The 13968-nt window shown below is 49.8% G+C and overlaps 1 protein-coding gene across 3 annotated transcripts in view; it reads right to left on the reverse strand.

The window, feature by feature from the left end:
• Positions 1–270: 270 nt before the first annotated feature.
• The window catches only part of POMT2 (protein O-mannosyltransferase 2), a 48266-nt gene continuing 34568 nt past the window's right edge, over positions 271–13968 (reverse strand). For all 3 annotated transcript variants that reach the window (XM_007184528.3, XM_057543064.1, XM_028167086.2), the window contains 10 exons: positions 12133–12211; positions 10827–10978; positions 10287–10378; positions 9141–9217; positions 5583–5654; positions 5241–5300; positions 5043–5148; positions 4045–4185; positions 3752–3866; positions 271–2906 (listed from right to left, as the gene is read on the reverse strand). In XM_007184528.3, the coding sequence (XP_007184590.3) occupies positions 2801–2906; positions 3752–3866; positions 4045–4185; positions 5043–5148; positions 5241–5300; positions 5583–5654; positions 9141–9217; positions 10287–10378; positions 10827–10978; positions 12133–12211 (1000 nt within the window). In that variant the 3' untranslated portion in view covers positions 271–2800. The remainder of the gene's footprint in view (positions 2907–3751; positions 3867–4044; positions 4186–5042; positions 5149–5240; positions 5301–5582; positions 5655–9140; positions 9218–10286; positions 10379–10826; positions 10979–12132; positions 12212–13968) is intronic.

The following is a 13968-nucleotide window of genomic DNA, read 5'->3' on the forward strand; positions in this document are numbered from 1 at the left end:
GAAAGAAAGAAAGAAAGAAAAAAAAAAATCCTTTAAAAAAAAAAAAAAATAACAACCAACATTACTCAAGTAACCTTATCCATGAGAGGGCCTACATGTTCCCTGGTGCAATCAGGCTCACCTGCCTAGCCCAGGGCCTCTGCTGGAATCAGAATGGCCTTCGACTCCAGACACAATGGAATGGTTCCTGCACTCAAAACATTCTTCTCTTCTTTCTGGGAGCCAGAGGGCAAGTCAGGTTCAATTAAGTACAACAAGAACAACGTGGCATTCAAAATAAGCGCTATTTATTACAAAAGTAAACGGCCTCTGATTATCTGTGGAAAGTTTTTTTTAACATAAAACGTGGTTCAAGAAGCCGGCTGGAGGTTGAGCTACCAAACGTCTCCTTCCTCCGCCAGCAAGTCTGTGGGGCGTGTCACATTCTGCCTGCTCCTGGGGGCTGGAGCCCATATTCAGAGCACCACCACGACAGCCCTTCTCCCCTGCATCTTCCAACAACAGAACCTGAGTACCTGAAGCTGCATCAACCCATGCGGCCTTGTCCCCAGAGGAGTGTCTGCCAGTCTGGGCGAGAAAGAAGAGGAGGGAGTGGGCGGACAGTTCTTCTCCATCTTTGGAAAGCAGTGTAAGAGACAAAGGAAACTTTTGTCCCCAGTGTGGCCGAATTAGGAGGGAGGGACGGGCAGGAAGCTGGCTGAGCTTTCTCCTTCCTCACCCTCACTCAGAGTGGCTGCCTTCAGAGCACCTCCCTTCCAGCAAGTTCCTATTAGGAAATAAGGCACGAGGGAACATCAGCCACCTTCCAGTTGTCATCGTGGGGCCGTTGTTCTTTGCTAAAAGCCAAGCACAGGTTCCTGAATTCCACCTCCAGGAGAGCCCACCAAGATGGCTGCCCCCACCCAGCTCAGAAGAAACGAAATTGGCCTGGGGGAGAGAAAGGGAGAAGCAGGGGAGGAGGGGAGAGCGGGAGATTCTCCACCCCAGTTCTCCTTCCCTTCCAGAAATGCAATTAAGCAAGCAGCCCAGACTCAGCACCCGGCAGCGCTTCCTGCTGGGGGAAGTCAAAAGGGCTGCAGCCCTGGGAAAGGGAGGTCATCAGGCCCCAGATCTAATTAACAAACCTGCCTTGCTTTTGACATTGCTGCATTTCCTCTATTAACGTTAATGATGGTTGGTCTGAACGTCCGAGCATGGCCAGAAGCTTCCCTCCCCACCACCCAGTAAGTAGCACAGCCTGTCCTTGGGACCAATTTCCAGTCTCCGTGGCAACCGCCTAGCAAAGATGCTCTAAAGAGCTCTGACCCTGTCAGAGCTGGTGGGGGCTCCAGAGGAGGGACGATGGAGTGTGGCAGAGATGCATCATTAAACCTTGAAGCGTCACAGCCCTCTGAGACAAAACAATATTTTGTCATGCACCAGGAGGACGGAGGATGGCTGAAGGATTGGCCTTGGGTCTGTTCAGTTCTAACCCAAGGGTTTTCTTTATCTCTTTCATATGGGGAGGAAGTAAAAGGAACAGCTCTGAGCTTCTTGCTTGGGCTTCAAAGTGGTAGGGAGGAGAAGCTCCAAGGCATTTCTTGGTGCTCTGGGTCTTTGGGGAAAGAGATTGGTGAGACAGTGACACAGAGTAAGGGAAATGAAATGAAGTGAAAGGGAGGGGGGCTGTCAGCAGGGGAGGACTAGAGAAGTAAAAATGGGGAAAGCTTAGTGAGTGACAGGAACACCAGCCCAGAAAGGCCAAGGCAGCCCACACCCCAATGCCCCGCTGGGACCCCAGCCCAGCACCATACACATCCCTGCTCTGCCACACATCCGCCTCAGCTGCTAAGAGAGGGGCCCCAAAGGTCCTCCCTGCAATCAGGAGAATGCATCGGGCCCACCCTCACAGTCAGGCTGGATGCAGAGAGTAAGGGATGGGCAGCCAGAAACCACCTCTGGCTCACAGGGCCTGAGAACACACAGTAGCCAAGGACAGGGTGCCGTCCCTCCCACCAACCTCGTGATGTGACGTTCTCAGACAGCGAGGAACCGAGGGCTGAGGAGGGCCAACAGGGCTGGTGAGTCCTCAGCTGCCTCGCTCTGGGGCCCCGTCCTCTGCGCACATTGCAGGCGGAAGTCCAGCCGCCTGCGGCCACAGAGACTTCCCGGCAGCAGCCACGCGGGGAAGCAGCTGGGAGGCGGGCCCTCCAGCTCAGGGGCCTCAGCTGTATTTGCTTATTTGTGGGAAGGAGGGCAGCACAGCCGTGACAATACCATCTGCTCTGCCCTTGGTGACATCCCAAGGTGGGGTCAGTGCTTTCAGCCTTCTTGGAGGTCTGAGAATTTCTGATGAATCTTACAAACCAAATCCAGTGTGGAAAAAAAAACCCAGAGTATACTACTGTAGCCCTGGACGATTTCTTAGAGTTTATGACACTCAGCTGTCCACAGTCACGGTCTATATTCCACAGGGATACGGACACACGTACCCTCACATGCACACTCCCCCACACACTCACACCCTCTCGCACACTCATCCCTCCTCATGCTGCACACTCGGGGAAACGGGCCTGAGAGATGTTGTCGCCTGTTGCTGAGCCAGCCCCAGCGGAGGAACCTCTGCAGTTAGGGCAGCGCCATGGCCCTCTCCAGTGGCTTAAACTCCGGGTATGCTCCCAGGGCGTGGTCCTGGCAGGTGGCAGAATTCCGCAGGCTCCTCAGGCAGCTTCCTCCACAGCTGGGAGGGTCCAGGGACTGGCTCCACGGCTGGCTGTCCCCAGGAAGTTCCTGGACCCAGGCTGGAGTCCTTGCAGTGGCCTCAAAAGTCCCAAGATTCCAGCCACCTTAGTCCTGCCATCGGACTTCGGGGGTCCTGGGCTAGCGGACCAACCATCCCATAAGCCAGAGGATGGAAGAGGTAGAAGCTGAGGGAGAGAATCCGGGGGGAGGCCGTTGGCACCCTAGTGTCTCCGCGGAGGCGAGGAGCCCTACAGACCTCTGAAATTCAGCTCCTCCTGCCGGAGCTCATCGGACCCTCTCTACCTACAAGGCCCACCCCTTTTTGTCACCATGTCTGCGTGAGTTTGCCACCTGGCCATACCATAGTCTGCGAACCTGGAGGAGGCTGACTTAATGCCAGTGAGGGAAAGGGCTCTTCCCAAGAGGCCCAGGAGACAGAGCAGTCCAGGGTCTGGTCATGGACTGTTTGGCCCAGATTATTTGTTAAGATGTGGAAATGCTCTTGGGCCTCAGGCCCCCGATTCCCTGCTCAGGCTTTTACGTTGCCCCGCCGCCCCTAAAGGCCAGTGATTCTCAGAGCGGATCCGTGAGACCTGCGAGGTGGGGAAGAGGGCGGCTTTCCAAACGACACCCTCCTCCTAGTCATTCGGAGCCGGACCGCAACCCCGGCGCCCCTCCACCACCCGCTCCCTCACCCCCCTGAGAGCTGTTCTGGTTGAGAGCCACATGACTGAAGAGGGGCGCCCTCCCACGTGGGCTGGAGTGGTCCATAAGCTGGGAGCCACCGGCAAGAGGAAAGAATGCAGAGAGGTAGCCCGTGCTTTGCCCATCTGGCTGCACATTCGGGTCACGTGGGGAGTTTTTAAAACTGTGGCTGACAGGATCCAAACTGGGCTCAACTGAATCACAACCCCTGGAGACGGAGCCGGGCACCAGTGTGCTTCAAAGCATGCCAGGGGGTTCTAAAATGCACCCGGGACCGAGGCCTCAGTGCTGGGGGGCAGCCGTGCAAGGTGCAGGGGCTGCTCACCTGTAGGCAATTCCCAGGAGAAGGCTCAGGATTCCCAGCGCGTGTACGTGCCCAGCCAGAGAAAAGGAGGCCAGGCTCCAGGCACAGAGCCGCAAGAGCGTGTCCCACAGAAGGCCTATGGAAGGAAGAGAAACCTCGCACCAGTCTGGCAGAGGATGCCTTCTGGGCAGGCAGCAGACGGAGCCCCCCAGGTCAGGGAAGCAGAGGGCTCTCCCTCAGCGCTGGTGCTCCATGGTGGCCTCCCCCCGCCCCGCCCCACCCTTATTACCCAGGTCCAGGAGGGCAGCACTGACCTGTCAGCATGCTGGAGAAGAGCATGGCGGGGAAGTAGTGGTGGAAGTAGAGGATCCGGCCCATCAGGAAGAACGGGAAGTAATGGATCATCCAGCCCAACAGGAGCTGCCCACCTCCTTGCAGCAGGACCTGGGACAGCCCTGGGCCCCAAGCAGCACAGCCCGGTCAGCCGACAGGGAGAGGGCAGAGAGCCTGGTCTAGCCCAGCTCTGCCCCTTCCTTGCTGTGTGACTTGCATAAGCCACATCACCTCGTTGGGCCTTCCTTCCCTCCTCTGCCCAAGCTGAACAATCCTACAGCAGCTGGCAGGAGAGGAGCAACTGCTTGCTACACGGCCCAGGGAGGCCTCGGCACCCACGGCAGGGGCGCCAAACCCCAGCAGCAGGCAGCCTGGCCTCCAGCTCCAGCTCCCACATCTCTGCTGTCACACAGGTCTTTGCAGCAGCAGACGGGGCGGAGGTACGGGCAGAGGTAAGGACGGAGGTGGGAGAGGGGGTTGTCTGGGACTATGTCTGTTCAGATGCGGAGCTGCAGAGGCAGAGAGAGCCTGTGTGAATGCCTCAGATGCTGTGGCCCACGGCCTGGGGGCTGCTCTCTACATGACTAGAGGACAGGGCCATGGGACGAGGAAGGGGCAGAAGAGAAAAGGTGGGCAGCTCTGCATAGAGCATAGAGGTCAAAAGTGAAGGCTCTGAACTCAGTCCGCTTGGGTGTGAACCTCAGTTCTATCCCTTACTGGGACAAGTTTCTTAACCTCTTTGTGCCTTGATTTCCTAATCCATAAAGCAGGAGTAACAAACTCTACTTTATAGGGTTGTTGGGAGGATGTAGTGTTTAACACAGCACTGGGCATTTGATGACTGAGTTCTAAAAAGCAGAAGAGAAGGGAAGAAGGGGAGGGAAAGGCAAAGGATGGCCCAACAGCAGGCGGGCCCTCCCCGAGTGCAGGCGCCCTCCTGACTGGTAGGTGGGGGGGCGGGAGAGCCCAGGGACCTGACCTTCAACCTCGGCAGGCAGACGTGCCCCCCTCTGCACAGCCACAGCAAAGATGCTCCCTGAGAGGAGGTAGAGGGCGATGCTCAGCAGATTCAGCCACCAAACCACCTGCAGGGAAACGAGAACAGGAGCGTGAGAGAAAGCAGCAGCTCTCCACGGGCACAGCTCAGGGCCCAAAGCGCCGTGCGCGGGGCACTCACCGGGTTGCCGAGCAGATACACTCGGAAGTCCGTGTCATTGATCCCCGAGAAGCGCAGGCCCTGTGGAGCAGAGGACACGCTGCTGGCCCAGAGCTCAGCCCCTCCCAGCCGCACGAGTTCCAGGAGGAGGAAGACGGGTCACCCTTCATAGACAGGGAGCCCTGACGGGAGGCTCCGAGTGGGCGCATTCTACGGGAGCTCCCTGGGAAGGCGGATCCGAATCGGGGCAGAAGACAGAGCCCGCCTCTGGCCACCCCGAGCCAGGCGAGGCCACGCCCTGCCCCCCCAGCGCACCCCACGTCCACCAAATCTCAACACCCTCTTTCTTGCCTCGGGCCCTACCTGATAGTTGATAGGCCAGTGCCAGGGTTTGGACGTGAACTCGTTGTCTTTGGGTTTGAGGCCACTGTTCCCCTGCAGGAAAGTGGCAAAGAAAAGCTAGTCAAAGCAGAGCTCTAGAAGGCCGACAGGAACAGGAGGGACGGGGATCTGATGTGTGGCCAGGTGTCAAGAGAACCCCTCTCTCCTCTCCCCTCTCCTTCCCTTGCAGGGAACAATCAGGTGCTCATTCTCAGTCACTGCCCACCTGCTTACAAAAACTGACTGACTTTTCCCAACAAGCAAGCCTCCATGTCCCAGCAAAGACAGTCCGTTCAGACCCTCTCTGCTTGAGAGAAAGAGGAATGAGAGACTTGTTTCCCATGGGCACAAAATACATACCCATCTCCAGGCCAAGGATAAGGTGTCAAGAGGATGAGGAGGGGCATATAAAATCAGGGCTGACTTACTTGTTCCCTTGGAAGGCCAATTTCAAACACAAACCCAGAAACTCTAAGTTCCTGGACTTTGAAAAAGTTACTTTAGCCTAGTGTTTCTCAGCGTTTTTTCCCATTATTGCCTGCCCCCACTCAACCTTTTTAAGACATCTATTCCCTAAACACTCCCCCACTGTGACATTTTAAAGAAATTTTTATTGAGGTATAATTGATATATAACATATTAGTTTCAGATATACAACATAATGATTTAATATTTGTATATATTGCAAAACAATCACCACAATAAGTCCCCTCATGACATTTTAATATCATAGCTATTCTGTATATCTGTTTACATAATGCAGGAATACCTGTGCTTTATACATTAAAAAGTTAAGGGTTTTTTGGGTTTTTTTTTTCCCACCCTCCAAGAATACATTTTACCCCCTGGGAGCAATATCGCTCTGGTTGAGAATGCACACTTTAGCCTGAAGGACCCAGATACAGCCCATTTAGTCCAACAGCCAAGAATATCCAACAACTTGTCTCTAAATGGCAAAATCAGGCCTTTGCTAAAACAAGAAGGAAAAGGAGCAGGATCCTGGATCCTACCCAGCAGGATGGCGTCAGCCTCATCATCAGGACAGACTGAGAAGTCATTCCCAAGAAGGGAAGTGAGGTGCTAGGAGTTAGGCTGGGGTTTCTCCACCTCAGCACTATTGACATTTGGGGCTGGAGAAGTCTCTGGTGTGGGCTGGCCTGTGCAGTGTAGGGTGTTTAGCACCCCTGGTCTCTACTCACTAGATGCCTGAAGCATTCCTACCCCTCCATGATGCCAGCCAAAAATGTCTCCAGACATTGTTAAATATCCCCTCAGAGGCAAAAATCGCCCTCTGTTGAGAACCACTGGCCTAGCCCAAGAAAGATCCAGGTCTGGTTCAGTGAACCACCACGCAGTGCCTTACTAACCCAACTCCTTGAGGTCTTGGGAATCATTTGCAGGCCTCGCTATGGTGGCTGGATTGATCCTCCAGGGTCAAAAGTGCCAGTGGGGTGTCACACCCCAAGGGGTCAGCTGCACAGCCCCTGAACCATTACAGCCATCTGAAGGGCCTTGGAATGAAGAATGAATCATTCTGGACCCCAGAGAAGCTGCTGAGGGAAATCAATTCCTTCAAACCAGTATAGTCCAGTCCCAAACCCAGAGACTCCAGCCAGAGCTATAACAAGCCAAGGGCATCCTACACATTAAACTCTTAAGAAATCCAGCTCCTTTAGTAAACCAACAAATGGAAGGAAGGAAAATCTGTAACCATTATAGGCATGTGTATCTGTACATTGTTCTCTATGCTTAACGCCTAGGGGGCTTGTTCCAGCTAACCTCAGCAGGCTGGGCAGCCTTCTCCGCCCAGGCCTTAGGCCCTCTGCTCAGCTAGCAGAAGCCCTGTCCCCTGCAGTTTCTATAGTCTGGACAATTTTGATCTCTCTCCCCATCCTGACTCTGCATCAGTTGACTAAGAAAGGTTCCTTATGTCCCTTTTCTTCTTTGACTCTACCTCTTAGATAATGAAAGAAAAAATGAGACTATTTATTTACACTTAGTCTTAAAATTCTACCCAGATCTAAAACGATATATTGACTGACAGGCACATATTCAAAAGAACTATGTTATCAGGCCAGAGTGACAGCTACAAGCAGAGAGTCAGAGAAGAAGGGACCCAGAGATTGCTTATTGTCAACTCATCACCTCCCAATGTGCAGAAATGACAAAATTTGAATTTTTAAATTTAATCTGTTGAAATAAGTCAACTATATTTACTGAGTACTGCTTACGTAATCACTTCCAGGAAAGACCAATTGACAATGGCTCACCAGGGGAAAAATAACAACTGCTACACCTCTCTGCAACCCTGCAGAGATACACGAACCTGGCTTGAGATACCGTGATTCTTAAACATCGTTCCTGCAGAACACCGGTTTTCCAGAAGCCAAAGTAAAGAGGTTTCCCCCTCAACATCAAAACCGCATCAGGGGGGGCTTCCCTGGTGGCGCAGTGGTTGAGAATCTGCCTGCCAATGCAGGGGACACGGGTTCGAGCCCTGGTCTGGGAGGATCCCACATGCCGCGGAGCAACTGGGCCCATGAGCCACAATTACTGAGCCTGCGCGTCTGGAGCCTGTGCTCCGCAACGAGAGAGGCCGCGATAGTGAGAGGCCTGCGCACCGCGATGAAGAGTGGCCCCCGCTTGCCACAACTAGAGAAAGCCCTCGCAGAAAAACGAAGACCCAAGAGAGCCATAAATAAATTAATTAATTAATTTAAAAAAAACAAAAAAAACACATCAGGGTTTTTCCAATTCACAGGGGAAACTTTAAGCTACTAGGTAGAATTTTCTCAATTTAAAGATTTCTTCTCTCAATTGTTCTTAAACCTTTGATATCCGATGTCAGCTACTAACGATAGAGAATACAAATGACGAGTCTTTAAAACCTTAAAAAGAATCAACCATGCTCCCTAAACAGTTTGTTTCTGTTTGGGAACTTGAGTGGGCTCTTGGTTGGGATTTTATGCTGCATATAAACAACACACTCAAATTAGCTGTTCATCCTAACTAATCCTAATTTCATATGATGGAATCACCTATCAGTGTCTCATGATTTTCAACCAAGGGCACTATGATTTTCAGGAGCTCTGCCACTTCAACAGATGTGAGAATCACTTAGAGGCAGAGGAGTGTAGTGGTAACTAGCACTGACTCTGAAGGCCTGGAGCCACCTCTTACATTTAGCTGTGTGACCCTGGGCAAGTTCCTTAACCTCTGTGCCTCAATTCCCTCATCTGTAAACTGGGAACGATAATCTCTGGAGGACTGTAATAAGTATTAAGTTAATATATGTGCAGTGCTTCGAGTAGTGCCTGGCACATAAGAGCTACATAAGTGTTCATCATCATTACTGTCACCATCATCACCACCACCATTCAATGCCTTTGAAGACCAAGTAAGCCAGTATAGGTGAAGACACTTCCTAAGTCCTCCACAAGGGGGCAGTGGGTCTATACCATGGTTACTGATCCATGATCCAGATTTGTGGATGCCCAAGAGCTCTTAGAGAAGCCACCAAATGGGAAGGGGCCACAGTACCCGGATCATCACCATGTGGGCCTCCAGCATTATCTCAGGAAAACTGGGCTGCAGCACGTCCAGGCTGATGTTTGGCACTAGAAAAAGAAATGACAGAGGCGTAAACCTTTCCCACACACCCCCTCCTCATGGCTGTCTGTCCATGGTATCCACACTGCTGTCAGGGTCTGAGTGTAGCCTTCCTGACAAGCTAACAAGCAGGTGAGAGCGTTGAGGAGACAGAAGGATTCTCGATCATTCGTTCAGCATGTATTAAGCACTCAGCAGATATTCTGAGGGAGGCAATGGCAACAGACGAAAAGCCCTGGCCCCCGGAGCTGGCACAGCCCTCGGCACCGTCAGCCTTCATGACGCCGCTCCCCCCGCGAGGCAGGGCCGTGAGGACAGGGGCCGAGCCTGTCTCATTCACCAAGGCATCCCCAGGGCCCCACACGGCTCCCAGCAGCTAAACAAAGAGCTGTTTAATTACTTAGTTAATTAGCTGGTTGGTTAAATTAGGTGGTAAAAAGAATGAAATGGGAAGCATGAAGAGGAGAAATCAAGCAGAAGCGTGAAGGGGGTAGCTTAAGAGGACAGATGATGAATCCAGACACTCGTTGAGTTGAAGATGACACGGGAGTGGAAATGTCAATTGGAGCCTGGTAGTATAAATATGGGGATCAGATCAAGGGCTGCACCATCGCTTTCTGTAAAAGCCTTGGCTGGATGTGGGGAGGGGAGGAGCCTACAAAGGGGCAGAAAGGGAAAGCGCCGGCCTGCTCTAAGCCTTGAGGGTGGGGAGGTAACCACAGAGGGGATAGAACAGCCCAGGAGGCAAGCAGATGGACCTGCATTACAGGCGGCAAGAGAGTCATATCCAGCAGGAGGCAAGGAAAGTGACCAGAGACAGCCAGCTCTGGCCCCGAGTGAGGTCGTTGGTCACTTTAGGGAGAGGAGTTTAAAGAGGATGGGAAGTTTAAGTGGATGGGGAGAAAAAAGGAGCTCCCTATCTAGACAATTCATATGAAGAGATTAGGTTTAAAAAAGGAAGAAAATGGCAACAGTAAGATAAAGTGGCAGCAGAGTCTGTAAAGGTTTCTTTTCCTAAGATGAGAGTTACTTAGAAATGTTCACTTTAGAGCCAGCCCAGGACATGGCCTCACTCACATTTGGGATTGATATGGTCTTCCACATTCCAGATGGAGTTGAGGGTTTCCTTTAGGTATGGAGTGCAGGTGACTTCCAACTGCTCCCAGCCCCTGTGAAAAGTAGTCACAGATGTCTCTCAGAAGACCTGAAACCCACCGGAGAGTAACACTGCCAACTGCTCTTCAGTCTACGGTGTCCCTCTCTTTCCAGCCCAGTGGTCATGCTTTTTTGAGCCTCACACTTTTATATTACACAACTATCCTAAGAGGAGTCTAGCACACAACATTCCCATTTTAGAAAGAGACAAAGATCCAGAGAGTTATCACAAGCCAGACGAACAAATGCTCAACTATTACAACACACGAAACACCAAAGGAACTCTGGAGCTCTGGGCTCCATGAAACTCCTGATGCCTTTCCTCCCTCCATCCACCACAAAGAAAAAGCAAACCTGAGGTGAACATCGACCACTGTGAAATGGAAGTTTTTGGTATACTCCTTGTAGTGTGAAAGGAAAAGCATGAGCCACTAATAGGACATCAAAACCCCAGAGACTCACCACTTGGGCAGGACCTTTCCCGAGGAGCCCAGGACACAACCTGTCACCAGATGGATGAGGCGAATTCGACTTCTCAGCACTTTGATTCGGTTTCCAAATTTTCTGTTTACAACCTCAATCCGCCAGAAGTCATTTGAGTCTCCTGTCCCATTCTGCCACATAAATCAAGAAAAAAATACAAAGGAAGTAAGATGACTTTAGAGAAGACGTATCAGAAAAGGGAGATGGTCACCCTTTCAGATGCCATCATGTTACAATTTGGTCAAAGACCAAACTGGCCTAAATGATTGAGGTGGGAAAGGGAACAAGAGGGCCATAGAAATATACCAAGTGACTGCCATTGCCCCAGCACTCGCGATTACAACCAAGAAAAGTAGTATAATTCCTGGAACCTGAAGTCTAATTCTTCACTCTATAGAACTAGAGTTTAAGTTCTAAATAAATGTTTTTGCCCTTAAACCAAACTCAAGACATCACCGTGTGCCAACAGAAATAAATTTGGGCTATTTGCATCCATTACTGTGGCCATGGGGACACTCACTCATCGGAGAAAGGTCTGGCCTAGATATCGTACTGTGGAAATTAAGACAGTTGTGTCTAATTCTCCTCAGGAAATGCCCACCAGAGAAAGATGAAGTTCAGAGTCTTGGCTCTAGTATAACATGGGATGAGCAAATAGAAACAGGGTTGGGAATTCCACCTTAAGGAACCCAGAATCTTTACTGAAGCACCAAAGCCCTTGGAAGGGAATGTAACTGATAGTCATAAATCTACTTTCCCACTAGTTGTTTCTGTTTCCAAATTACTCCCCAAGCCATAAATACTCATAGAGCTTCCTCTATTAACTGCATCACCCCAAGGCAGTAAAAATCCAAAGCAATGTGGACAATATCCCTCTGTGGAACAGGGAAGTAATCCTTAAAAATAAAGCCAATGAGAATTTGGGATCTGGCAAAGGATAAACTTGTATATTCATCTGGGGTCATATTGTGGCCCTGTGGCTTCTAAGTATAATATGATTTTAAAAGAGACCCTTACAGTATTCATATTTGACGTTTATTAAGTGTCAGAACATAAAAATGGCATGGTAATTATGGGAGGCAAGAGATGGAAACAAATAGACTTCATAGGCTGCCTTTCCCACAGCAAAAAGCCTAGCCAGAAAGTTCCTAAATGTTAAGAGTCCCTGTGCAGCCAATCGTTAGGAACATTCCAGAATTCTGGGGAGGATGTGTTCCGCCACATGGCCCTGAGCCAGGCCCCACAGTTTTTTGACATGCTGCTCACACTCGAGTGGCTCACTTACTATGCCATAGCCTGTGACCTGATAGTGCTTCCGGGTCAGGGGGGCCTCATGATAGTGACTGTGCAAGTTCCGAGAAGTCCTAGAAATTAAGAGAGAGAAGTGCCACTATCCTGAAGAAAAGAAATGTGCAATGTTTCTTCTTTTACCAAGGCTACTCAGAGTCATCTGTTCGGATAAGAAAAATTAGAATCCAAACCATTAAATCCAACATATCGGGAGGGACAGATGGTAGGAGTACTGGACCATATGCCAAGAAAGGGGCTTCACTTCCTGTTCACCCCACAACTTCCGGTGGGGGGCAGGGGGATGACTGAACACATTGGTGGCTTTGAGGCAAGCTAGCCTGACTTATGAGGCAGGTTTAGGGAGAAGAAAATTAAAATTTGTAATCTACGTATGCCTGAGATAGGTAAACTGCCTCCCTACCATCTATGCTTTCTACTCCTATCACCAGTTTTACAAAGTGGGGATCTGTGGGGGAAGTGGAGGGTTTAATTTAGATTTTATTTACTTTGTGCTTTTTGTAATAATCCTTACTTTTATCCATAATAAGTAATCAATGTTCATTATAAAAATATTGGAAATTAGCAAAAATAAAATTTAGTTAATAAATTTTAATTTATTTTAAAAAATAAAATTTTTTTAATAATAATAAAATTAAAATTCTAAGTATCCATAATCTTACTGACTAGGGAAAAAACACTGCTCATAGCTTTTCTATATGTATATTAAAAAATCCCTGATTTAAAAAAAAAAATCTGTATCTGACAAATCATATGAAATGTTTGCAGGGCTGCTTCTGTTGCCTATTTTTCCTGTTCATTCTTGCACATGGTGCCCTATTTCCTTGTGTGCTTAGTTATTTTTTACTGTGTACTATTCACTGCCACTGAAAAACTATTTATAGGAATGGATAACCACGTCTTTCCCAAAAGAGCATTAACGTTTGCTTTTAGCCAGGCACCTAGGGAACATTACCACAGTCTTAGGACCATGTTCATTTAAATTCATGGGCTGAAGATTTTGAGACCATCCAGGTGAAATGAATTTGGGTTGCAAATCCATGTGAAGATCAACTGGTAATGACAACTTCTCAGGAACCAGATTTAGTGTCCCCACCAACCTCACCCACCACCCTGCTCTCCCAAACACACTCTGGATATAGGTAGATAGGGCGGATTTATCCTAACCCTAAGCCTTTGGAGGTTACAAATTTGGGGGAAGATCACAATAATTTACCACTTTGGGTGAGCCTAGAGCTTTGACTTTAAAACTTCTTCTCTCTAGAGGCAGTCAAAACCCAAAAATCAAAACTCAAGATTGTGGGTTCAAGGCAGAAGTGGCCACAGTGTCCCACTTTTTCTCTGGATTCCCCCTTTCACTGAGATTTTGACCTAGTAACTCCTTACTATCTTGTCAGTTCTTTATGCTTTTTTTTTTTTAATTTATTTATGGCTGTGTTGGGTCTTCATTTCTGTGCTAGGGCTTTCTCTAGTTGTGGCAAGCAGGGGCCACTCTTCATCACGGTGCGCGGGCCTCTCACTATCGCGGCCTCTCTCGTTGCGGAGCACAGGCTCCAGAAGCGCATGCTCAGCAGTTGTGGCTCACGGGCCTAGTTGCTCCGCGGCATGTGGGATCTTCCCAGACCAGGGCTCGAACCCGTGTCCCCTGCATTGGCAGGCAGATATTCAACCACTGCACCACCAGGGAAGCCCAGTTCTTTATGCTTTTAAGTAGATGTTTCTACATTTTCCAGCATTTTTAGTCGTTTTCAGTGAGAACACTGGTTAAATGAACTAGTTTGCCATATTCAGAAACAGACTCCTATACCTTTCT

This window comes from Balaenoptera acutorostrata, chromosome 3, assembly GCF_949987535.1.
Source record: "Balaenoptera acutorostrata chromosome 3, mBalAcu1.1, whole genome shotgun sequence".
In the NCBI taxonomy this organism is placed as follows: Eukaryota; Metazoa; Chordata; class Mammalia; order Artiodactyla; family Balaenopteridae; genus Balaenoptera; species Balaenoptera acutorostrata.